At 37.5% G+C, this 27,720-nt stretch overlaps 1 protein-coding gene across 1 annotated transcript in view; it reads left to right on the top strand.

Moving 5' to 3' along the window:
- Positions 1–27,720, top strand: part of LOC150105672 (secretin receptor-like) — a 244,613-nt gene that overhangs the window by 143,244 nt on the left and 73,649 nt on the right. Inside the window, exons 8-10 of the mRNA XM_090394527.1 lie at positions 4,166–4,328; positions 8,256–8,316; positions 19,893–19,962. Coding sequence (XP_090250653.1) covers positions 4,166–4,328; positions 8,256–8,316; positions 19,893–19,962 — 294 coding nt within the window. The remainder of the gene's footprint in view (positions 1–4,165; positions 4,329–8,255; positions 8,317–19,892; positions 19,963–27,720) is intronic.

Genomic DNA, 27,720 nt, shown 5'->3' with positions numbered 1-27,720 from the left:
TATATATATACTGTTATGCATTATATATACTGTTATGCATTAAAGGGATTGGCCATCTACCCAGACTAGTTTCGACCTTTATTGAGGTCTCTTCAGTGGGAGCCAGGCCCAGAGCTGGAGATACCAGGCAGAAGCAGTAGCAAGTCATCTGTGCCTATGGGAGTTGCCAAAAGGTTTATCACCTTTTTTTTAAAAATTACTCTGGATTTAGAGAAAGATGTTGAAAATTTATTTATCACTAGGTTAGACTATAATAGATTTAGTTTAATCCTTTATCCCAGTGAGAGCAAACAAAGTTTGCGCCTGAAAATATCTTCAGGACTAAATATAGTGTTGTACTATCTTATCCAGTAAGTAGTGCAACACCAAGGCAACTCGTGGCAAAGGTGGAGCAAGCTACCAGGCACTTCTAACCCAGTAGGGCCTGGCTCCCACTGAAGAGACCTCAATAAAGGTCGAAACTAGTCTGGGTAGATGGCCAATCCCTTTAATGCATAACAGTATACATATCCACATAGGAAATGTGTTTTGCATTATGGGAGATACTGGGTTAGAAGTGCCTGGTAGCTTGCTCCACCTTTGCCACGAGTTGCCTTGGTGTTGCACTACTTACTGGATAAGATAGTACAACACTATATTTAGTCCTGAAGATATTTTCAGGCGCAAACTTTGTTTGCTCTCACTGGGATAAAGGATTAAACTAAATCTATTATAGTCTAACCTAGTGATAAATAAATTTTCAACAGTTATTCAATTTGGTCAGTGAATCTTGCAGACTTGTAGCGGATTTATTTAGAAGTATAACATCGTCCGCATAAAGCAAAGAGCTGACGTTAACATCTCCAATTTTGATATCATGTTTAATACCACCTTCCTTCATAATGTGATCCATATAGATAATGAAGTACAGAGGGGATAATGTACATCCTTGTCTCACACCAGATTTAACATTAAACCATCTTCCTGTACTTCCTTCAATTCTAACTGCTGACTTACAACTCAAATAAAAACTAAATATTGCTTAATATAATGCTCCATTGACACCAAATAACTGCAGCATATTGAATAGCTTCTTACCTTGTCATATGCCTTTTCCAAATCGACGAAACTTAAATACAGATCTTTGTTATATTCCCATGTTTTCTCGACTATTTGTTGTAAAGTGAAGATCTGATCCTGACAGCCTCTGTTTGGCCTGAATCCATCTTGTTCTTTACCAAGCTTTTCTTCCACAATTCTTCTCAACCGTTTCTCAAGTATACTTGCATAGATCTTGCAGGAACACTCAGTAGGGAAATACCTCTGTAATTCTCACATTCAATTTTATTTCCCTTTTTATATATGGGTACTATGAGAGCTCTACTCCAATCATTGGGAAATCGTCCCGCTGTCCATTCTTTCTGAACTATGCAGTGCAGCCACTGTAAGACTCTTATACCACCATATTTCAGCATTTCTGGTCAAATATCATCTACTTCAGCTGACTTTCCACATTTCAAGCCTTTGATTGCTTTTTCTACTTCAAGTATGGATATATATTCCTGACTGCATGCCTGGTCAGTGTTTTTTACCCCTGTGCTGACATCACTGCTTGTTTCATTTAGCAGTTTTTCAAAGTAATTACTCCATACTTCAAGGATATCTTTTTCTTCCATTTTCATGTCACCTTAATCTCTAACTCCTTTTACAGCACTCTTTTCTCCATTCCTAAGCTTCTTCAACAACCTCCAGAATATTTTGCCACCTTCTTGATATTTATTATCTATATTCTTGCCAAAGTCCTCCCATGAGTTTTGTTTAGCTAGTTTTACACAGTGTTTAGCATTCTTGCATTTGTCTCTATATTCTCTAAGAGCACAAGCTGACTTATTTGACAGGAACTTTTGATATGCTTTCTTCTTTTCCTTCACTGCCTCTTTAACTCCCTGTGTTCACCAAGGAGTTCTGATTTTTTTATCCTTGTGGACAACCTCACCACATGCCTCTCTGGCAGAATCAATCAATGATTTTTTCAGAGTTTGCCACTGAATCTCCAAGGTTTGATTCCTGTTCTCAAACTCTTTCATTTTTTCTTCAATAATCTTTGTGTGTTGATGTCCCACATTTCACCTGCAATCATCTTAAACGACCTTAAGGCATCTAAATCACCGTAAACGAATCCCGAAATGCACTTGTTCCTGTCCTTCCCCCACTGAAGGGTCATTCAAACTAATACTGAGTCCGATATCTGCCAATAGATCTTCTGCCAGATGCACGTGTGCTTCCTGGGATTTCTAGATAAGCAAAAGAGGGTGCTGTTCTTCCACAGCGTCCGTTTGGGGTTAAGAGGTCGAACGCAGTACTTTTATTATCCAATGCAAGAAGCACTTGCCGAGTGGCGTCGTGACGGATTTATTTCGATAGTTAAGAGGAAGCTCGATTAATAATCACCAGAATAATTATTTCATTATCATAATTTAGTTTGAATAATAATGAATTAGACAACGATTTGGTATAAAAATAATCTCCGAAAACTTTCTTGCTCGCATCTACTAAAACAAAACGCTAGTAACCACAATAATAATAATAACAAACGACAGATAATGCTAATTTTAATATTTTTGGTGTGCAAATAAAATTTGCCAACCCAATAGTTTTTCTTATGTTTGAAAAGATGATCCAAAAATTGTTCTAGATGCTGTTAATAGAGAGTATTCAGACTAATTATTCTGGCTTAAAGATTTATAGTCATTGTTCATCTGAACTTGCATCACTCTGCTCTTACTTCATTCTACTCCCAAATACATTGACAGTTTTCAGATCCATGCATTTTCTACTAATACTTTCATGGGCAATGTTCATCTGAGAATGTGCCTGTAACTATGTCACTATCTTTAAAACTTATGAGTAATCGAGCTGAACTAGTAAGCACCAGTTTGCAGTTAGGCTTCAGATTATTGCAACTATTCCTTTTCATTTATCTCTTCTGTTACAGTCCTTTGGAATGAGATTCTTGCTATAGTGTTTCTCAGCAACTATGATCTAAAATTAATAATTTTAGATTATAGTTTCTGCTGAACTCTTCTGATGAATTGTTGTAAGTATGAAAACTGTCATGATGAATAATATTATTAGCAAACTAATTGACACAACATGTAGACTGTGGTACAGACTCGCTGTGAAAATCACACTGTCCATTCAGTAGCTGAATGTGCTCTAGCATAGGAGGGAGCCTCCATAGCTCAGTATTGACAATGCTTTTAAGCTGGAAAGATCTTTGTTTGAATCCTGACTAGGATGTGAATTTTGAACTGAAGAGGAGTTAATCACTCCCATATGGAGGTAGCAGGGTTTTCCCTCCTAAACTCAGATTTTGGAAGAACACACACCCAATTTACAGACAGAACATACTGACCTCACAGCCTTAGTTGCTTTGGCTATAATCCAAAATAAACAACAGCAGTAGCGGTATAGGGCAGGAGTGCATTCACATGCTTCAGCTGAACTGCATCATGAGGATTATCACTTATACTAAGATGACTCAAGCTCTAACAGTATGCATTAATAGGCAATTTCCATATTTAGTTATTTATCAGTATTTTAATGTTTCAAATAAATGATTGTTCTTTTGATTTATAAAGGATAACTATATTTTGGTTAACAGTACAGTATTAGTATTATTTTGCAAACTGAGGATGAAATTAGTTTTATTGACACAGTAATGCTTTCAGTATGTCTTATTGTCTATATCAGTGATTTTCAACCTTTTTCATAACACGGCACACCTAGACTAATTATTAAAATTCTGCGGCACACTAAAATATATTCTCTTAATTTTTTTGATGATCTGGCAAACAAAAAAGCATAATTTTGATTGATTTACACACACAAGAAGATGGAAGACCAGACACTAATAAATAAATGTGCAAATTACAACATTATTTCTTTCAATTAATTTGTTTCATAAATCTTGCGGCACCAGTGATTTTCAACCGGTGTTGAAAATCGCTGGTTATATTATACCAACTCCATATAGTTATAACACTGTTTTGGATTGCATTCTCAGCTCTAAAATGAGATATTTCTGCATGTTTAGTTGCATTATGGTTCAGCTGTTTCAAGTGCATTTGGAACATACTTCTGTACATTTTTTCTCATTAGCTTTTTATTTTATCTTATATTTCAGAAAAACATAGGCTGTAAATTACTGACTGTCATCTGGAATTATGCACTGTTAGCCAACTACTACTGGATTCTTATGGAAGGAATCAATCTGCATAGTCTTGTTTTTCTTGCTCTTTCCCCAAACCGGAATCGCCACATTACTCGATATGTGATCATTGGCTGGGGTGAGTAAGATTCATTCGTAACTTTAGAATAGCTTACTTTATTTTGACTTATTGAGAAAGCAGTCAGTTTCAAAGTTCTCTATGATTTCATGCTAATATAATATATATATATATGTATATGTGTTCGAGAATTTCACTCATTTACAGTAAATTACATCCTAGTCAGCATCCTTCAGAAACCAAGGTAGGATAGTTGGCTTGAGTACAAAATGCTAGGGGAGGAAAATGGTAGTGTCTGCTAGAAGACAGAGGTATCATTTTGTTAACATGCTTTATGAATTTATTAATACCACTTTATTTTATTGTATTAACAACCATTACAACTAGCCTACTCACACATATTTAAAAAATAGAAAGTAGGAATTCAAATATTAATAATAATAAACTTTCACGGAGTCAGTCGGTTAATTTCAGGAGGTTCAGCTGAATATGTGATATATGTCACATATTCTAGACTCATTTACAGTTCTGACATTCACAGCCTCCTCTGGCAAAACGTTCTGCTCACTCAGCACTCTTTGTATAAATAATCTACTCACTCTTCTGCACACCAGACAGTTACACAACTTATTATTATTATATGGTCATTTCTATGGTGCCCAAAGATTCATTGTAGGATGCCACATTAACCATTATTTACACCAGGGCTATCCAACCTTAGGTAATCCGAGGGCCACATTAGAAAAAAAAAAAAATTATCCGAGGGTCACATCGCAATGCATATCTAGTAATTTGTTGGACAGCAGCAACACAACCTTGAAAGCTGAAAAAATGAACAACACTAATTGTCACAATAATGCACTCACTTGTGAAAATCAAAACCCACAGGCGGGCCACACAAATTCGCACTCCGGGCCGCATGTGGCCTGCGGGCAGTGCTTTGGACAGCCCTGATTTACACAATGCTTATTATACCTCTCATTAAATTCATTCATAACCACCTCTGATAGCTCATTTCATTTGATCGCCACTCTCAAGAAAAAAAATCAAGTTCTTGCATCCTCAGCCACACTATTATTTAACTTCCAGGATGACCTCTTGTTCTCTTCCCTCTTATCAAGTACTGAAAATTTTCTTTTGTGTCTATTCTTTAAAATCCTTTAACCTCCCTACCGGCCAGTGTGGATGAAATAGTGACACCAAATTGCACTTCTTATCCATGTTATTCAATTGCTTTTAGAACTTCATATCCAGATTTATCTTGACGTCTATAGACGTCGTGGCCAGTTGGGGGATTAATGTTATACAAGAGTGTGCTGAAAAGTTGTGATAATAACCATGAAGGAACTGAGTTAGAACCATGTAACTTGCACATTATACTACATATTCCCCATGAAGTATTATACACTTGTTACGATGCTGCAGCATCATTTGCAATCCTTTGAGGAAAAAAAAAGCCTTTCCCTTGATGCACAAACCAGTCCTCAGCTGCAGGTATGACTTCACCTGTGATAAATATTCTTCCTTTTCAGTGTTTCTTTAAATCTGGGAATAAGAAATAGTCAGATGGGGCCAGGTCTGGCAAATAGGTTGGGTGAGGCATACATTGAAAGCCCTAGTTGTGTATTGTCCGTTGGATTTCGTGAGCAGGTGCATTGCCTTGCAAAAGCAACATGCCACTGCTCAGTTTCTTGTGGCATTTTTCCTTCAGAACTGTTGAATAAACTGCTGCTGTAACAGTTTCACCTTTTTTTTTTTTTTTTTTTTTTTTTGAAGTACTTGGTAAGGATTACACCATTCATATCCCAAAGGACAATGGCAAAAACCTTCCCTGCTGACTTTTGGGTTTAGAACTCCTGACTGTTGTTTGCTTTCTGGATCATAGTGATGAAGCCATGTTTAATCCACAGTCGCAATATGACCAAAAAATTTGCATCTGATTTCTGAAAATGACCCCAAATCCCTTGAGATGACAGCACATGCTCTCTCTTTTGGTTGGCATTCAAACATTTGGGGACCCACTTCGCTGAGAGCTTCTGCATGTCAGATGTTGGTTGATAATGACCCCAAACTCATTCCCTGGATATCTCCAGAGTCTTTGCAATGTTTTTGGCTGGTATTCTTCTGTCATCAAGGATCATGGCATGCACTGCATCAATGTTTTCAGGTGTGATCACTGTGGACGGTCTTCTTGACCTGAGGCATCTGTTGTCTCAGGATGCTCAGTTTTAAACTTGGCTACCCATCTGGCAACTATTGGATATGCTGGGGCACAGTTCCCTAAAGTCTCACACAAAGTTTGGTGAATCTCAATTACAGATGTTTCTTGCAGCACGATAAACTTGATGACAGCCTGCACCTCTGTCTTTTTCAAATTTCTTCAAAACCTCTGACATGTCTTATATATCCTAAAAGAAAAGAACAAATTATTACAATTTGACTAAAGAGTTTTGAGATATGTTCTTTCTTTGATTATATCAGTTGTGTTAATATCATCTTTGTTCTAGGTGTTTATCAGAAATTTTCACCCCCTTGTACCTTTCTATCATATCTCCTCTTTTCAGCCCTTAGTTTCATAATTCACCCATAAACTTTCAATTTGTACTTAGGGAGTATTTCACAAACATATAATAATCTTGGTCACCTGCCTCTTGATCCTCTCCACTACTTCCTTATCCCAAAAGAAACTAGAATGACCAAATCAATGCACAGTAGCCCAGATGTGTACTGATAACTAACTTCTCCCTATCTCTCGGTGTGTTTTTCAGCATCGAAGTGATCTTTTGAACTATTTTCCTTGCTTTTGCAATATGGCCGCTGAACTTCAACTTCCTGTTTCCCATCATTTCTTACTCTAATCTTACTGCAACTTAATGTAATACACATCTGTCACTGACTTATTCACTTACATTGCATTCTTACTCAACTTCTCTGGGTAATTCATTGTTCTCTCCCTTCCTGCCACAAACTGAAAAAAAATTCACATTTGCCACATATGGTGGCCATCCTTTGGCCTTCTCAGCCAATTTCTTTATAATCTAATTTTGCCTTCCTTCCTTCCCATGTACTTCACTCTTCTTACTTCCTTTTGCACTGTTCATTTATCAGCTTGCTGATCACATTTCTACTTAATATTCTATCTAAAATAGTTTGTTTATTTATTTATTTGTGGCTTCTGCTTAACAATGTTACTAATCCATTTACTGCCTATCTGATATATTTTCTTGATCCTGGCTTTCATGAGATAACGAAATGATGGAGAGGACCCAGGGGATCCTCTCCATCATTATACGAGTAAATGGATTGGTAGTATTGTTAAGCAGAAGCCACAAATAAATATATAAACAAATAAAATATTTTGGAGAGAATAATAAGTAGAAATGTGATCAGCAAGCTGATGAATGAATGCAAAAGGAAGCAAGAAGAGTGGTGTACATGTGAAGGAAAAAGGAAGGAAGGCAAAATTAGATTATGAGAGGAAATTGGCTGAGAAGGCCAAAGGATGGCCACCATATGTGACAAATGTGAAATTTTTCAGTTCCTGGCAGGAAGGGAGAGAACAATGAATTATCCAGAGAAGTTGAGTAAGAATGCAATTAGCAAGAATACTACCAGGATTAGATTTTTTTTTTTTTTTTTTTTGATCAGAAAGCGGTGACAAGTGTAATGGGTTATTATGAGAGGTGCAGCATCAGTGAATGAGTTTAAGGAAAAGTATGACAGAAATTGTATGAGTAATGAATGTCAGCCTTCATGATGAGTCTTGGCAGGACTCTTCTGCTACAGATATACTGGGATGATAATAATAATAATAATAATAATAATCCAATTATGAATATTCATTTGCACATTTTAAACAGAACATTTTTCATTTTCAAATTCAGAAAACATCTCTTTGGATGAATGGGAACTTATGACTTTTATGTATGATATAGTATTTTCATTGCTGAATTGTAACCAATATTGCTTTTCACTTCTCTTCTACAGGGGTACCAGTTATATTTATAGTAGCATGGGTTGTTGTACGAGCAACAGAAGAAAATACCCTGTAAGTACCTTCTTTACATAGTGTCAACTTTAAATTTGTGGGCAGACAAACTATTGATTGGGGTGATTCTGTTTCTACTGTTCTTTGTATTAAACAAATTAAGATGTATGAATTTCTACTTGCTGTAGATGCTCATCTGCACTTCAGACTCAGTTTTGAAAGGTAAGAAATTGCAGAAGGTGAAAGCAGAAAGAGAATTTCTGATGAGATGATAGTCAAAGATGATAATAATACTGTATTTCACTTTAGGTAATAGTCAAATGAATCCCAAATATCTACTAAATAAGAAATTTGCAGGCAACCAATAGCAGTACTATCACAATGTATAGTAGGCACTAAGTGACAAAGCTCATTAAATTAACATATTTGTTCAAAGGCTCATGAGCATATGAGTATGCACTGTCATTAATTTTACTATAAGGTTACTATTATTATTATTATTATTATTATTATACAGGCATCTCTATGGAGTCTGTAGACTCATTAAGTGAGGTCCTAAATATTTTGCCAAATGCTAGCTAATATTTGAGCAATACCTGTCATACTTTCTTTGAACTCATTTGCCAACAGAGCACTGACAAATGACTCTTGCAACCCGTTCCACTCATTCACCACTTTCCAAGTGAAAAATCTAGTCCTCACACTCTTGCTAACCACACTTTTACTAAGTTTCCATGGATGATCCCTAGTTCTTCTCCCCTCCCAATTAGTTATGTACTGAAAAATTTCCTCTGTATCAATCTTATAATGACCTTTAAACAATCTATATATCTCCCCTTTTCTGCCTATCAACTAATTTCTGTAACCCACAATTCTTAATATAAGGCCTTGAAAACTCTTGGTAATAATCTATTTCTCTCTGCTTGTTAGTGTATTCTTCAATAACCAGGTAACCCTAAGAGCTGTTTAGCCACTTTAACTCACAGTCCACTAGCACCTCCAAATCCTAAGCATCATAAATTTCGTGCAGCCTATTTCCATCACTGTAGTACACAGCTGGTAATCTTTCCATCCACACAATGTATAACTTACGTTGTCATATTAAACCAACAGCCATTTTTCTTCGCACATACTGTCAAGTTTGTTTAAATCATCCTACTCTACACTACACTACACTATCTTTTGTCAACTATTGCTCTATCCAGCTTTGTATCATCAGCAAACAAAACAAAAAAAAATATCATCAGCAACTGAATAATTCGAGATCATTTCCTATATCCTCAATGTACAAATTCAATATCACTGCTTTGAGTACAGAACCCTGAAGCAAAGCACTAGTCACTAGGAATTCTCCTGGCCTCTACTAAGCAGAGTATGATGTATACCCATTCTCTCATCTGTAATGACAGGCTTCATCACCATTCCCTCCATTTTATGTAGCAGAGTTCCATGTGGTATCCTGTTAAATGTCTTTGTAAAATCTAGCATTATCATTGTATATCCATTCATCTTATCCAATTCAGCTTATTACAGTATGAAAAGTAATTACTGAAGCATGACTTACCATTTATAAAAAAAACTATCCTGCTCCCTATAGCGTATTCCATTCATATCCACCAATCCCTGATGTTCACCCTTAACTAACTTCTCGAGTACCTTGATCACTACTCTTGAGATGCTAATCAGTTGATAATTTGCTATCTTTGTCTTAGAGTCTCCTTTATGCAATGGAACTATTTTACCCCCTTTACACTTGCTTGGAACCCATAATCTGGCCAAAGGCACTGCCAATTCTCTAGCATAGTTTCCTAATACACAAGCTGATACAGCATCTAATCCCATAGCTGTATTTACATCAAGGTTCTGTAATATCCTATGCAACTATAGGTTGTCCACCTCTTTTTCCACATCATCTCTTGTCACATCTGTTGTTACAGTATCTCCACCTGGATGATATACCTTTGCAAAGTGATAGCGTAGTAATTCAACCATTTCACCTTTTTTTTTTTTTTAATCTCCTCCTTATCATCATCATTTATCAGACTTTTTTTTTTATTTAGTCATTCATCCTTTTACTTGCCATGTACTGAAAGAATTCTTTGGCTTGCACAGCTAATTTCTTCTTGAACTCAGATTATGCATTCCTTAACATACTAATTACCCCTCTGTCCTATGCTTGATGATCACATCACTAAAATTCCCTTTACTAACTTTTCTGTCTTTTTTTTGCAGCTCATGTTCCTTTTTGAATTATCCTCCTGATAATTCATGCTATGCAGTCATGACATTGCTCCAAGCAGCTACCTGAATATATCTTAATTACTAGCTTTGTAATTTGATATATACCTCTTTTTAAGTAAAAATTCTACATGTTTTTCCATCTTCCAGATGAAGATAGCATGATCACTCTCACCAGTTGGTGAGAGTGATCATGCATTGGGCTTATATTGGTTATAGACCCATCATCATCATCAGTTGTTCTGATAGGCCCTTAATTGCCCATGACCTTCCAAGTATCCTTGATTTTGTAACCATAATTCTAGGATAAGGTGGTTTGCCCTGTACTTTTAAGTGTATTTTGTATGTAAATTTGATGTCTTCTCCTAGTCAGTTTTTCTGATCGTGGAATAAAAAAACCCTAAGTTTCTGAAAAACAAAAAACCTACACCTGTTTATGAAACAGTTAACTCACCTTTTGTTGAAAAGCACCAATAAAGATTCTTTGCATCTTAAAGAGTATTTGAATCCCGAGCTTTCAATTGAAGGGCATAGTTAAAACTGACTGAACTACAGAATCCATTAATTAATTACCTGATACACCACCCTCAAAACTCCTGGTAACCTTTCATCACATGCTGCTTCAAGTAATTTTCCTTAGCAGCAATGTAAATTCCATTTTCTTCCACCCATGTGTTCTTTCCACTTCCTAGTTTGTGTTTCTATAGTTGAACTTTTCATTTGCAAATCTGCAAATGTTGGACTTCAAATTTGCAAATGCATTATATCATCCTCTGAATCCTTTGGTCTGTAATAACTGACTATATATTTTGTCTATCAGAGAGCTTTGAATGCACTACCTTTACTGACATTCTGCTGAACTTCTACTTTTTTTGGCTGTAGTTGATCTGTTATCCTCAGCATTACCTCCCCAATCCTGTTCTCTCTCTCTCTCTCTCTCTCTCTCTCTCTCTCTCTCTATTCTCCCAGTAAATACTATACCCTTCACATTCAATGACCCCCATTTGTTCTATATATAATTTGGATATACAAATATCCAAAGTATAAGTGTAGTAGCTCCTAAGGCTCACAATTACCCTTATACTTTGTATTAACTATCCCATTCTGATTTGTTATTTGTGAAACTATATTCAGCATATTTTGTTCATTCTCATACTTACACGCTTTCCTGCATTCCCTTCCCCCCACTCCAGTCCAATAGCTGTAATTTCTCTGATTTTGCATCACCAATCTCACTCCATTTGGTAGCACTTTTTCTGGACTCTGCATGCTAAATCCATTCAAGTGCAAATTATCAGCTTTACATAACTCCTAATTTTTGAAAGTGCATATGTTGAGATTATTATTATTATTCAGGCCTCCATGAAGTCTCATCGTGGGAAGTCCTTCCTAGGAAACACAGTCTATTATATCACTCCTTGGACTCATTGACCATTCTTGCTCTCACCACTCTATCAGACAATGCATTCCATGGTTCCTCCACACAAAGAAACCACTCCTCACCTTCTTGCTCACAACTTCCTTTTGTACTTTCCAGGGATGGCCCTTTATCATCGCTCCTTCCTGCTGCTCCAACAAGTGAAAGAACTCCCCAGTGTCTAGTGTCTACCCTGTAACTGCCTCTCAACAGTTTAAAAGTCTCAATCATATCACCTCTTCTTCTTCTATCCACCAAACTCTGCAGTTAAGATTCTCTCAGTCGATCCTCATAATTAACATTGTACAGGCCTGAAACCATCTTTGTTATCTGCCTCTGTACTCTCTCCACAGTTAATTTATCCCCTTCAAATCCTGGGGACCAAATCTGAGAACAAAAGTCTAAGTGTGGTGTGATCTAAGTATCCTGTCTTCACCACTTCTACCTCACACCATATGCTTTCAAAGCCATTAGTGTTACTGCCTTCCAAAGCCTCTTCTCTTAGAGGACATAAATCATCACTTATCATAAGCAGTACTCTACCACCATGTTTTCCTTTCCTATCCTGCCAAAAAATTTTGTAACCTGCTACTTCAAATCCTGTTACTATATCATCTTCCTTCAACCATGTCTCAGTGATCCCAATAATCTTTGGCCAGGCTTACACTATCAATGCCACCAATTCATCTCCTTTATTCCAGATACTCCTAGCATTAGTACAGAACAGTGGTCGGCAACCTTTTTAATATGAAGGGCGCAATACTGCGGGCGGCATGATGCTCGTGGGTGCTATGTTGCCGACTCCTCCTGATTTAAATAATTAAACTTAAAATTACAATTGGCATGAAATGTCTTTATATTAATTTTTTAGAAATAGCACACTATTATTGCATAGTAAACAAATACATTTGCCATTATGATTGATAAAGCAAGGTGCTCGCATCTGATCTGCCAGATAGATGCTAATTGTTAACATGAATATTCTTTGTGTATTCATTTTTTATTTTTATTTTTTATGGTATTTTATATTCATTCATATGTGACAAAAATATGTTGTAAAAGCAAGGTAAATAAAATAATGTTAAAATTTGAAATCTTATTTTTTTTAAAAACAACTAATCATAGAATTTCTAAGCCTGAAATGAGAGAGAAAATGCCTGTCTCATGAGCCCTCCGTAATTTTCAAATTTTATATTGCACTCCTCATATTAAAAAGGTTGCTGACCTCTGCAAGATGTGCTTTAGATTTATGGAAAATACTGAGGAAAGAAGTCTGGAGCTTGCTCCACCTTTACTACAAGTTGCCTGTAAGGCACTACTTGCATAAATCTAATGCCGAAAACTTTTAGTTTCCATATATTCGGCACGAAACTCTTATAGTTTCTATATTCGGCTATGAAATAATGTTGGATTCAATATTTATCATACATGTCCCTCTGCAAGATGTGTTTTACATTTATGGAAAATACTATGGAAAGAGGTCTGGAGCTTGCTCCACCTTTACTACGAGTTGCCCATAAGGCACTACTTATGCGTGCATCCACAGAAACTTTTAGTTTCTATATATTCGGCACAAAACTCTTGTAGTTTCTATATTCGGCTATGAAATAATGTTGGATGCCATATTCACTTAATTTGTAAAATCATGTATTATATTTGCAGTGTTTTTTCTTTGTTTTCTTGCATTTTAGCACATACTAGTAATGAATGTATCTCAGATATACTGTGATCTACGCTGCAAAATTACCGCTGTGAGCTCCAAAGCATTTTGCAATAATTCTCTGAGGGCGCACTAAAAATTCACTGCGGGCTCCATGGTGCCCGTGGGCACTGCATTGCTGACCTCTGGTATAGAGCATAAAAATGTCACTGCTTCTATATTTAGCATTATTCCCTCCAGACCCCACTGGACTCAGTGTTACCTGATGTCGTCCTGCTTCCCCCAAACACCCATTCCCACAAGAGGCCACCATTGCTACCATCCATCCTGAGAACTCTAGTTTCCCTGCATGACACACCGACTCGTTCAGAAAACAGCAATCTCTCCAGATGTCTACGTCCTTCCTCATTCAAATGCAAGTGGTCTCTCACATACAGTTCCTTTCTATCCTCAAATGTCCTCCAAGCATCCACATATTCCAGTCCTCTCTTCTGACACATTCTGGCTGTTATACTATTCATTATTACTGCTCTTCTGCTAAGCTCTTCATTATAGTACCTGGGTAACACACACACACACACTATCCTTCCTCTCTGCATTTTCTTTTGTACAACCTCAAGCATGAATCTCAGCTCTCTATCCACTCGATTTACACTGCCTCTCAAGCCATTTGTGCTCACCATCACAATCATTTCATCCACCCTTTTGCCCTGCAAAAGGATGGATGAAATGCCACACTTTCTATCGTTCCTCCAGACAAACACTTCTCTGGCATCCTATCCTGCACACCACATTTTTTCTTAACTATCTCCATGCACTACTGACTTCTGTTCCTTCAAATTCTTCCATTCATTGTAGTAATCTAAGCTGGTTTCTAAGTTTGTTATAGTTACCTGTCTTATAATTCCATATAAATTCGTTCTACTGTGATGCTTCTGTATGCCTATTCATCCTCCAGGATGAATAGGCATACAGAAGTACCTCATGGTTACTCTTACAATTTGGGGAGGTTTAGTTTATTTAGATTTATGGCTGAAGTAACTCAGGCTATGAGGCCAGGTGTATTATATATATTAATTTGTGTGTGTGTGTGTTCTGATGGCTGATTTGCCTGCTTTGCAGGATGAATAACTTGAGTTTCCAGGAGGGAAAACCCTGCTACTTCCGTATGAGACCAGCTAACTCACCTTTATTCTTGTGTAGAGGCTTAAGTGCTGTGAGGACATTATGTTGGAGGTTTAATGGATTTTTTACAACACTCAGAAAGAATTAAATTAGAATTTAATACTCCTATATTTCGTCCTAGTCACTAGGACATCTACGGGGATTACAAAAACAATTAATGTAACATGCACACAAAAACTTACAATACTAAGCCCAACCACATGGGTGACACTAAAGTCCTATCTAGGTGGAGCGCCCTCTATGGGCGGTAGTAGGTGGCCTGGAATGTAAGGTGGGACCTCTGGTGATGAGTGTTTCCCAAATCTTCGGAAACTTAATGCATCCGTATTTGTTAAGATTTGGTTGGTTTCTGAGAGCTGCTGTTGCTTCTAAGAAAAGTCTCTCTTTCTTGAATTTGCTGTGGTAGAGCATGGTGGTTTTCTTCCATGATACTCTGTGGGTGGTGTCCAAAACATGGTCAGCCAAGCCTGAATGGCCATAGTTGTGTTTAACAATGTACGACTTGTGTTCCTCCAGGCGGATGGATGCTGATCTGCCTGTCTGTCCAAAGTACGCAAGCTTACAGGAACAGGGTACTTTGTAAACTCCAGGCAGAGAGAGAGGGGGGAGCTGATCTTTTGTAGAACGGATAAGGGTAGCAAGTTTGCGGTAGGGCTTATATGCTGTGTGTAGGTTATACTTTTTTAGTATCTTGGCTATTTTTTCCGAACTGCCTAGGATGTAGGGTATGGTGATGGCATTTTTAAATTCTTGTTGACGAGAGGGACGGGGACTGGGGGAGGAATTAATTATTTTTTTGATACTACAGTGAACACAGTATAATTCAAATGTAAATTCAATGTAACTTAAATGTAATTCAAACCAATGTCTTTCCAATCATATCATCTAGGGGGGGGGGGGGAATATGACATCTCAGTCACATTGCATTCCCTCCACCATGCAAAGACAGTTTTCTCTCAAGAAATTCAGTTCCCTTAGTACAGTATGCCTTCCTTTGCCTAGTTTATATTACTGTAGTTAAAGTCTCCATAACGATCACTCACTTTACACTTACCAAGCTAATTTTCCTAAACATTTTCTGCTCTTAACTATCTATATCTCTTAGTTCATAGCTGCATTTAACTAAATATCTTATCATATTTATTTATTTCTCATGCAATATACTCTCAAGGCCATGGATGTTATTTCCACTATGGTTTTCTACCCTGAGTGTACAAAATTCATCTCTTGCCATGAACATGCAGCTATCTCATCTACAATCCTTGTCCTGCCAAAATATGCTATACCCTTTGAGTACTATGCACTGACTGGGATAGTACTCAGTGCATTCTCTTTAGTTAACCAAGTCTCACAGATATCAACAATCTTTAGAAAGTCTGAGTCAATTAATGCAAAAAAACTCCTCCCCTTTATTATATGTAATGTCCCTGTTATTTGTCCACAGACTATACTTAGCTCTGCAGTATACAACCTCTTATTTCTTCTCAAGCCACTGTCCTCACTTGAGGCTATCCTTTCTACCACCCACTCTTGCAATTTTTGTTTCCTTGCCCTAATACACTCATTTTCCCCAAAAATAATAGTCTCTCTAAATGCCTGCATTCTTCTGTTTTCAAATGTAATTCATCTCTTATGCACAGGTCCCTTATATCCTCAAAATCTACACATTACAGACCTGTCTTCTTACACACTCTCATTATTATCTCCTTCATTATCACTGCTCTTCTTCTCTATTCTGTATTATCATACTGAGCACTGTCGGTGCCAGGTTATTTTGCACCCTAGGCAAAGTTTACAGGTGCGCCCCTTATTTCACAAGTTGGATTTTTTTAAATAAAATTTTAAATATAAAAAATAAAAATTATTTTGGCATGCTTTATTAATAATATACAAAGTAATATACAATATGTATAATATATGAAAATCAAATTTTAATTTTTCTCGCCTTCAATTTTGCAAAATTTTCTACCATTTCCTTTAAATCTAGTGTAGCTAGCTAGATTTAAAGGAAATGGTAGCTAGCTCATGTTCGATTGAAATTGTTGCCAAATCTGTTAACGTTTTAAATATTTATCTTAACTGAATTTTAAATAGCAGTAAGTTCAAATCATTTAGGTAAGGAAGAAAAAAAAAAGAACCAAGAGTTAAATAGTAAAATAGTGTGTGATATGTGAGGGATAAGGAAAAAGAATCGATACCTAAATCATATATCACTATTTAATTTTGATATTTTAGTAAAGTATGAATATAGCATAGCTTGAAGTTTTGCACCCCTTCATGGCTTGCACCTCTAGGCGGTTGCCTAGTTTGCCTAAATGGCAACGCCGGCTCTGATACTGAGGCAACACGCACGCACATTCATTGTCTTCCCTCTTACACATTTCTACTACACAATCCTTCCTACATCATCTCATATCTTTTGCTACATGATTCACGCTACCTCTCAGAATATTTGTACCAACATGATAATGTAATTTTATGATCATCCTTATATTTTGACTACAGCATTAATATAATCATTGCACCCTGACTACATACCAACAGTGGCCAAGGCAAAATACATTGTGTATATATATTTAAATCATTTTGGTCAATATATACTTCAGCTTATATTATGTTTACTGCATTCCTTGTTTCCAAATTTTTTTTTTTATTATTATTCTGAAGTAGTTGGTGATGGATGAATCATGGAATACATAATATTAAATTTTTTATTTCTATTTTTTCCTACAAACTGGAGCCTTTATAGCTCAGTTAGGAACAGTGATGCCTTTTATATGGAAAGACCCGGATTCAAACTTTTATCTGGAGGTGGCAGTTCTCCCCACCTCCTATAGATCTTTGATATTTTCATACTTCAAAATAGGAAACCATCCAGAAATACAGGCAATTAACAGATAATATAATGACCTTGGTTGCACTGGTTAAAAAAAGTTTTTTTTTAAACCAGTTAAAGTATCTATTTAACACCAAAATGTTAAATAGATAATTCTCCTTGAAATGTGTGTGCAAAACAGTTATATTGTTGTCCACAGCGATGGAAAATTGCCGACGTTTTCCTAATTCCCAAACCTGGAAAAAATACACAGTTTCCTGAAAATTACAGACCAATCAGCCTTCTTTCATGCATAGGTGAGATAGCCGAACATGCTATTCTCACACGGGTTCAAGAGGCAACAGATATCAACCATATAATTCAAGATGAACAATTCTGCTTTAGGAAATATCACTCCACAATGCTACAAATGTACAGAGTTATCAAACATATAACCCAAGGGTATGAATGGCACCAACACTCTGGCACAGTTTTCCTGGACATCACTCAGGCATTTGATAGTGTGGCATCATGGACTAATTTTTAAACTACACGAAGTTGGTATTCCATTGCCACTAGTTCTACTTATCAAATCATATCTAAATAACAGAAAATTTAAAATAAAACTCAACGGTATCAGATCCACAGAGAGGAGAATCATGGCCGGAGTCCCTCAAGGCTCTCTGCTATCTCCCCTACTCTTCTCCATATACATGGCAGATCTCCCCAAACTGTCTCCAGTTATCACCGCTCTGTATGCCGACGACACAATCATTATAGCCAGATCCCTCCGTCCACACATGGCCACAATCAAGCTGCAGAGAGCAGTCAATGAATTGGAGGATTGGTACACCAAATGGCGTATCGCAAGTAATCCAAACAAGAGCTCTGCAGTACTTTTCACCAGACGTAAAGCAGAACCAAATACAAGCATACAAATGTTTGGTAAAATCATCCCTTGGCACAATTCTACCAAATATCTGGGAGTTCATCTTGATAGATGTCTAAACTTCAAGTCGCATATGGATAGTGTTGCCACTAAGGCAAGTCAGACTATAGCACAGCTATATCCATTTTTGAATAGGAACAGCTTCCTAAGCATAAGCAACAAAATCCTCCTTTTCAAATCGGTAATCAGACTGCAACTAACCTTACGCCTGTCCAACCTGGGGTCACACGACTAAAAGCAACATCAACAGACTTCAGATAATACAGAATAAATGCCTAAGAATGGCATTTAATGCCCCATGGTTCATCAGAAACATCCAGTTACATCAAGAAGCCAATCTTCCAGATATTACATGACAAGCATTGCGGAGAAATTCTTCACAATCACAGATAATCACCCAAATCAGCTAGTTCGACAGGCAGCGGACTACAAGCCCTCAGATCGTTTCAAACATAAAAAACCAAAATCCTCCATCGCAAGAGAAAGCTGATACAGCCTCAATGCTCACAATGAGCGGGTAAATTACCCACAATAATCTCATCACCCACAATCTAAAATCCAGATGAAGGGATAAAGAGTCAAGGACTCGGTCCATCAACCAATTAAGTTCAAAGTTCAAAGTTATATTGTTGTGTGTTGACTTCATTTGGCAGTAACTTTGTAAGAACCTTTGTTTAGCTTTGACTTAGTAATCACACTATGCTTCTGAGATTGCTTTGAATTGTTTTATTTCCTTCTTTTCTTTATTCACAACTACCACAAATATACAAAATCACTGTGAAGGTTTTATGTTTAGACCAAAGTCTATAGTCAGCACTAAATGGGATATCTGGTTATATGCTCATCAGTGACAAATCTCAGGAAAGCCTGGGAATGTATTACTACTATGACGTTTACTACTACTACCAGAAGCATATTAAAGTGATATTAAGTATATAATCTAAGAATTATGAGTATTATTCCAAAAGTTATTAGAATATGTTACATTTATTATTAAAAATGAATATAATGTAAAAACTATTTAATTCCAGTCTTCTGTTTCTGCACAACTACTGTTAAGTTTAGCATCCTTTTATAGTTGATTTAAAAAATCAAGTGAGTTCATTCATTATGATAATAATTGGCAACGTATACAGTTGATACTGATGTTCACCTTATTAAATGTACTACGAGATGGTCATTGTCTCTGGAAAAACAATTACATGGATAAGTTTGATGAACATGAAATTAATGGAACATAAATGGAACAGTCCAGTCAGAGATTTTTCTGTCCACAATCATGAAAAAATATGCTGCTAAATATTTTAAAAAATATATACATTTTGAAAATACTAGGAATTTTATTTATTTATTTTATTTTTATCTTTAAAAGCTGTTGGACAACTAATTCACATCAAGGATATTTTTGGATTATCAGAGGACCTATTACAGCATCGATTGTGGTAAGCTGTTCAGTGAATAAATTTATAAAATTAACAGTAGTGTGTGTGTGTGTGTGTGTGTGTGTGTGTGTGTGTAAATAACTCTGTAAAGAGATTGTCTCCTCATCAGGGCCATACTTACACTTTTCCTGGGGGGTCTAGAGTGCTCTGTTTTCTCCCCCCTGCCCATTGTTTGGGTCCTTAAATTGGCTCTAATTTTTTGGGGCCCCCAGCTAGAGCCTCATGTGCCTGTGCATAAGTGTGGCCCTGCTCCTCATGGAAATTATTATTATTATTACCCCAAGACCTCATGGAGTCAAAGACTCATCTGGGAGATCCTTTTATCACACACACAGCTCATCATACCATGCCTTGAACACATTCAAACTCCTTGCAGACACCACACTCTCAGGCAAGGCATTCCAATCATTTACAACTCAGCATGAAAAAAACCTGCCTCTCACTCCCCTACTCACACCCTCTTTATACAATTTCCAGGTATGACCTCTGGTTCTCCGCCGATCTCCCACTCTTTTCTGTAGAACTTCTCCAGCATTGATCCTATAACAACCCCTTACCAACTTGTAGGTCTCTATCATATCTCCCCTCTTCCTCCTGTCCACCAGACTCTACAAATTACATTTTTTCAATCTTTTCTCATACTCGACATTCCAGAGGTCAAAAACTACCTTAGTCAGTTGCCTCTGGACCCTCTCCAACATCTCTTCATCCTTCTGAAAACCAGGTGACCAAATCTGGGCACAATAGTCCATGTGTGGCCTAATCAAAGCCTTATACAATGGAACAAGAATCTCCCTACTTCTACATGTCAGTGTCCTCCGCATCATTCCCAGAAGCCTTTGTGTTGTCTTCACAATTTTGGCTATGTCTCCTAAATTTCAGATCCTTATCCACTATCACCCCAGATCTCTTATTTCCTCCACCTCCAACAATATATCCTCACCAAGCATAAATTCTGCATCCCATCTTTGTTTTCCAAATTTTAAAACCTTACATTTTGCAACATTGAACTCGCATTTCCGTGCCCAATCACTCAGTTTATTCAGGTCTTCTTGCAAGGCCACTACATCTTCACTATTCTTCATGTTTCGTCCCAACTTTGCATCATCTGCAAACAACTGAATATCTCCATCCAAATCATCACCTATATCATTAATATACAAGTTAAACAGTAATGGCCCTAAAACAGACCCCTGAAGCACTCCACTAGTGACTTTCTTTTTCCTGGATATCGCTCCCCCATAGACAACTTGTTGATACCTATCAGATAGCCAGTCTCCAATCCAATGCACTAATATAATATCCAGCCCCATCTGCTCTAGTTTGACTATCAATTAATCATGAGGTACTATAGAAATTGCCTTTGCAAAATCTAAGTATATTACTATGTATCCTTCTCCTATTCCAAGGAAGCAGTCACTTTATTGTAATAAGTAGATTACTAAAACCTGACCTCCCTTTAGCAAATCCATGCCGTTCATCAAAGATAATACCATTATTGTCAACCCAACTCTGGATCCTAGTTCTCACAAGCTTCTCCAACAACTTAACCACAACAACTGGCATACAGATAGGCCTAGTTTGATGCCTGAGTTCGATCACCTCCTTTATGAAGTGGCACAATCTTGCCCTCCTTCCACTCCTTAGGGACTTGACCGAGTGCAAGGCTCGTATTAAAAAAATATCTCAAGACAGGTATCAACTCCCTGGCACATTCCTTCAGAATACGTGGTGATATATTATCAAGTCCCACAGGCTTATTAACATCTAGTTTACTCAACTCCCCAAACACCTCTTGCTCACTTACAGTCTTGCTCCTCCCCATCGTCTACTGCTCTCAATGTCTCCATGAAGTCGCATTCACAAGATTGAAAAACCTTTATGAACTGCTCATTAAGTATCTCCACCACGCATTCTGCAACAACTGTCTTTATACCATTTTCTCCTATCAATGTAATCCTTCTTTCTTTCGCTGCTACATATCAAAAGAACTCCTTAGGATTCTTTTTGGCTTCATTAGCTAACTGCTGTTCATACCTCTCTTTAGCTACCCTCACCAACCAAGTCACCCTCCTTGCCTGTTCTTTGTATACCTCATGGAATTGGTTATTTCCACTTCTCTTATGTTGCCTGCACAATGCCCTCTTTTTCTGTATCGCATGCTTAATCTCTTTATTCATCCATCTCACACCTACCTTATTTAACCTTCTAACCCTTGGAATATACTTAGACATTGCATCTACTAGATAGTTTTTGAAAATTCCCCACGCTGCTGCTGTTGATTTTGGAAACTTGGGTGTTTTGTCTGGCAAAAAAGATAGAGAACAAGTATGTATACACATTCAAAATTAACACACATAATACATACACTTACTGATAGTTTAGTTTAGTTGCTTCAGCCATAATTTTAAACAATAAAAAAAAGTAATAATTTCCATAAATTCAAACTGCAAATTTTAGAAAAATGTGCAATAGCATATCAAAACATTTTGATATAAAATTACATATAAAAAATGGCTAAGTTTGTGAAGTGCTACTTACATCATGCAAAACAGTAAATCCTTGCTTTTAAAACCAAATTTGTTCTTGAAATCATCAAATAAGCCATTGTAAAAACCTATTTCCTGTAGGTTCAGTATGCATTATTAATAATCTCCTATCAACAATTTTCCTCCAAATTAGTCTATTACTTGTAAATACTCCAATATTGTTGTATCTTACCTTTCATTCTTCTAAAGCACTTCTGACTGAATTGTGGTCTAGACCTTGGCCTTTCTCTAGGTTTTCCTGCCATTCTGGCATCAAACACCTGTTTTACTAACCTTTTCTTGCCCATTCTATTTAAGTGCCATACCATCTTAGATAAGCTCTGCTCACACATTCTTGAATACACACTTGGATTATTAACATGAATGTGATGCAATGTGTGTTGAAAACTGTTCTTTTCATGAAGGATAAGTATGTTGTGTTTAATTTTAGGAATGACACAAAGCCAGGAAACAGTTAGGGATCTTCAACAGGAATAAATGAAAAAATATAAAATTGGTAATATTGCTATTCTGTGGGTGTGCACCACACACCTAGCATACCTGGAATATACACCCCTGGTATGTGTGTGTGTGTGTGTCCAAGTAAATCCGTTGCATCAAATTTCTAGCCATTTATGACGAGATAACTTACAAAAGTATCAGAGAATTATAGAAAACTTTACAGAGAATTGGACTTAATATCAAAAGGTTAAATTGGACTTAATATCGAAATACTAATATCATTAGTACTTCTGAAATGTTGCAAATTCCATGATCTTGTTCCTAAAGTCATTTCCTTCAAAGAAACAATCAAAACAAAAAAAGAACTAAAAGAATATTATTATTATTATTAAACAAGACCTCATGGAGTCCAAGACTCATCTAGGAGGTTCTTTTATCTCACACACATCTCATCATACCGGGTCTTAAACACATTCAAACTCCTTGCAGACACCACACTCTCAGGCAAGGCATTCCAATCATTCACAACTCTGCACGAAAAAAACCTGCCTCTCACTCCCCTACTCACACCCTCTTTATACAGTTTCCAGGCATGACCTCTGGTTCTCCCCTGATCTCCCACTATTCTCTGTAGAACTTCTCCACCATTGATCCTATAACAACCCCTTACCAACTTGTAGGTCTCTATCATATCTCCCCTCTTCCTTCTCTCCACTAGACTCTGCAAATTACATCTTTTCAATCTTTCCTCATACTCGACATTCCAGAGGTCAGAAACTACCTTAGTCAGTCGCCTTTGGACCCTTTCCAACATCTCTTCATCCTTCTGAAAACCAGGTGACCAAATCTGGGCACAATAGTCCATGTGAGGCCTAATCAAAGCCTTATGCAATGGAACAAGAATCTCCCTACTTCTACACGTCAGTGTTCTCCTCATCATTCCCAGAAGTCTTTGTGTTGTCTTCACAATTTTGGCGATGTGTCCCCTAAATTTTAGATCCTTATCCACTATCACTCCCAGATCTCTTATTTCCTCTACTTCCAACAATATATTCTCACCAAGCATAAATTCTGCATCCCATCTTTGTTTTCCAAATTTTAAAACCTTACATTTTGCAACATTGAACTCACATCCCCATTTGCTTGCCCAATCACTCAATTTATTCAAGTCTTCTTGCAAGACCACAACATCTTCACTACTCTTTATGGTTCGTCCCAACTTTGCATCATCTGCAAACAACTGAATATCTCCATCCAAATCTTTGCCAATATCATTAATATACAAGTTAAATAGTAATGGCCCTAAAACAGATCCCTGAGGCACTCCACTAGTGACTTTCCTTTTCCTGGATATTGCACCCCCCCCTCATACACAACTTGTTGATACCTATCAGATACCCAGTCTCCAATCCAATGCACTAATCTAATATCCAACCCCATCTGCTCTAGTTTGACTGTCAACTTATCATGAGGTACTCTATCAAAAGCTTTTGCAAAATCCAAATATATTACTGTGTATCCTTCTCCTCTGTCCAAGGAAGCAGTCACTTTATTGTAATAAGTAAGTAGATTACTAAAACACGACCTCCCTTTAGCAAATCCATGCTGTCCATCAAAGATTATACCATTGTTGTCAACCCAACTCTGGATTCTAGTTCTCACAAGCTTCTCCAACAACTTAACCACAACACCTGACACACAGATAGGCCTATAGTTTGATGCCTGAGTTCGATCACCTCCTTTATGAAGTGGCAAATCTTGCCCTCCTTCCACTCTTTAGGGATTTGACCAAGTGCAAGACTCGTATTAAAAAAATATGTCAAGGCAGGTGTCAACTCTCTGGCACATTCCTTCAGAATACGCGGTGATATATTATCAAGTCCCTCAGCCTTATTTACATCTAGTTTACTCAACTCCCCAAACACCTCTTCCTCACTTACAGTCAGTCTCTCCTCCCCATCATCAACTGCTCTTAATCTCTCCATGAAGTCACATTCACAAGATTGAAAGATCTTTATGAACTGTTCATTAAGTATCTCCACCACACATTCTGCAACAGCTGTCTTTATACCATTTCCTCCAATCAATGTCATCCTTCCATAATCATTCTTTCTTTTGCTGGCTACATATCGAAAGAACTCCCTAGGATTCTTTTTAGCTTCATTAGCTAACTGCTGTTCATACCTCTCTTTAGCTACTCTCACCAACCAAGTCACTCTCCTTGCCTGGTCTTTGTAGAACTCATGAAATTGGTTACTTCCACTTCTCTTATGCTGCCTCCACAATGCCCTTTTTCTCTGTATTGCATGCTTAATCTCTTTATTCATCCATCTCACACCTAACTTATTTAACCTTCTCACCCGTGGTATACATTTAGACATTGCATCCACTAAATATTTTTTGAAAATCCCCCAAGCTGCATTGATCTCTTTTCCCGCTAACTCCTCATTCCATGCTACACCTGCAAGCTGTCTCCTGAGCTCTTCATAATCACCCCCCTTGTAGTTCCACATATACCCTTTTTTCACTGGGGTCCTTGCACTGCTGGCAACCACCCAAGTAATCACCTCATGGTCACTTTCACCAATTGGTGGATGATTTGATACCTGATTGATAATTACATCCTCCGATGAGATGACCAAATCCAAGACCCTTAATCCTCTTGTGCCCTCTGTTACATACTGTCTGAGGTAGTTATCCCTCAAAAACTCAAGAAACTCATTTTCTTTACTTCCAGTTGCTATCTCTTCATTACAGTCTATATTGCCATAATTAAAATCACCCATAATGATCACCCTTTTCTTATTTGCTTGGCTTATTTGACTATACATTTCACTATCACCACCATCCACATTACCAGGTCTATAACAACATCCCACCAAGTATTTGATTCTATTCACCTGTATCTCACACCATACTGCGTCAAAACCACTGGCCCCATTTCCCTCTTGCATCTCTACCTTGTATGGACATAACTCTTTCTCTATCATCAATAGTACTCCCCCTCCCTTTTTACCCCTTCTATCCTCACGAAACACATCATACCTTTCCATCTCTATTCCTGTCAGGATGTCATCCTCATCTAACCATGTCTCACTTATTCCGACAATTTCTGGGTGCACAGACGCAATTAGTGCAACCATTTCATCCGCCTTGTTTCTTATACTTCTAGCATTGGTATACAAACACAACAACTCATTTCTGGATCTACAGCTAGTTCCACTGATACCACTCACTCGATGTGATCTCTCCATGCTGGACTGGGGCCATTTCCCTTTCTGCTTCTTCATTTTAGAACCCTTTGCAATTCCATCTGTTTCCTTTTGATCCCTGATCATCCCATTACTTTCCTGCCTACACATTCTCTCACCTCCTCTTGGAGCATCCACCTTTCTCACGCTGTGTATCCCTGTCCACCCTGAGCCTCGCCGTTTCCCTGCTCCTCTTGCACACCCATTCTCTCATTTTCTATACTCATACCACTCACTTCCACATTCATTTCCACTCCTTCAATCTCTCCTGTCTTACTCTCCTGCTCTTCCACATCACTCCCCTCTCGATCTGATTCATTCTCTCTATTCACTTCTCTACCTTCCAGCAGCAGTCTCTCCAAGCGACTCACACCATAACCACTCAAATGCAGTCCATCGCTCCCATACAGCTCACTTCGTCCCTCAAACTCATTCCACACATTAACAAACTCTACTCCCATCTCCTCACACATTTCAGCCAGAATATCATTCATAATCCTTGCTCTCCGCCTCATTTCACCACAATCATACCTAGGCAACACACTGACCACCCTTCCTGTCACACTATTCTCCTTTATCTTTCCAAGCAGTCTCCTGACATTCATTTTGACATGCTCTTTGTTCTCTCTCAAATCATTCGTACCAATTAATACAATTAACTCTTTTGCTCGTTCCCGCCTCATATTCAATGCCTCAATCACTCTACTCATTTTACCGCCTGGAAAACATACCTTGTGCATTTTATCCTCTAGCACACCTTTAATAATGGAGTCACCATACAACGCCACTCGCTCATCTTTTGTTATCTCTTTCATGCCATCATGATTTATTTTAATAGTTTTGACCTGAATTCTCTTAATTTCATTCCACATCCATTTCATTTCTTGCTTCATCCAATCCAATTCACCTTCTGAACCTCGCGACACATTCACTCTATCATTAAATCTTTCTAACTTTCTAACTCTCGACCCCCTCTTCTCACTTTCCCTCTCATTCATCCTTCTTTGTTTCCGTACTTTCGGTCCAACATACGTCCAACTTTCACTATCATTCTTCTCACTCTCACATATCTTTCTTTGTTTCCGTACTTTCGGACTAACATGCGTCCAATTTTCGCTATCATTCTTCTCACTTTTACTGTCATTCATCTTTCTTTGGTTCAGTACTTTCGTTCCAACATGCGTCCAACTTTCGCCATCATTCATTCTTTCGATTTTTTTTACTTGCGATTTCTGCACCACGCCATTTCTACTTTCATTCGTTCTCTCAATTTCGTTTCTTTCCGCCTTACTTTCGTCCCTTTTAACATCCGTTACGGTTGTCAAATCGCTCTTTTTCTTTTTTCCTGATTTTTTAACATTTTTTCGCCTCTCTTTCCCGCCATCCTTCTCTTTCAAACGTGCACTCGCGACACTATTGGTACTAGCACTTTCTGTCATCAACTTCATATTCGCATTCATCAATTCCTCGTTCAGGTCACATTTCGCACACACCCTTCTTCCATCCGCACTAAACAT

This window comes from Typopeltis vanoorti, chromosome 6, assembly GCF_054136105.1.
Source record: "Typopeltis vanoorti isolate ZY-2024b chromosome 6, IOZ_Tvanoo_1.0, whole genome shotgun sequence".
Taxonomy (NCBI): Eukaryota; Metazoa; Arthropoda; class Arachnida; order Uropygi; family Thelyphonidae; genus Typopeltis; species Typopeltis vanoorti.
Note: the sequence above shows the minus strand (reverse complement) of the source record. Positions and strands in the feature narration are given on the sequence as shown.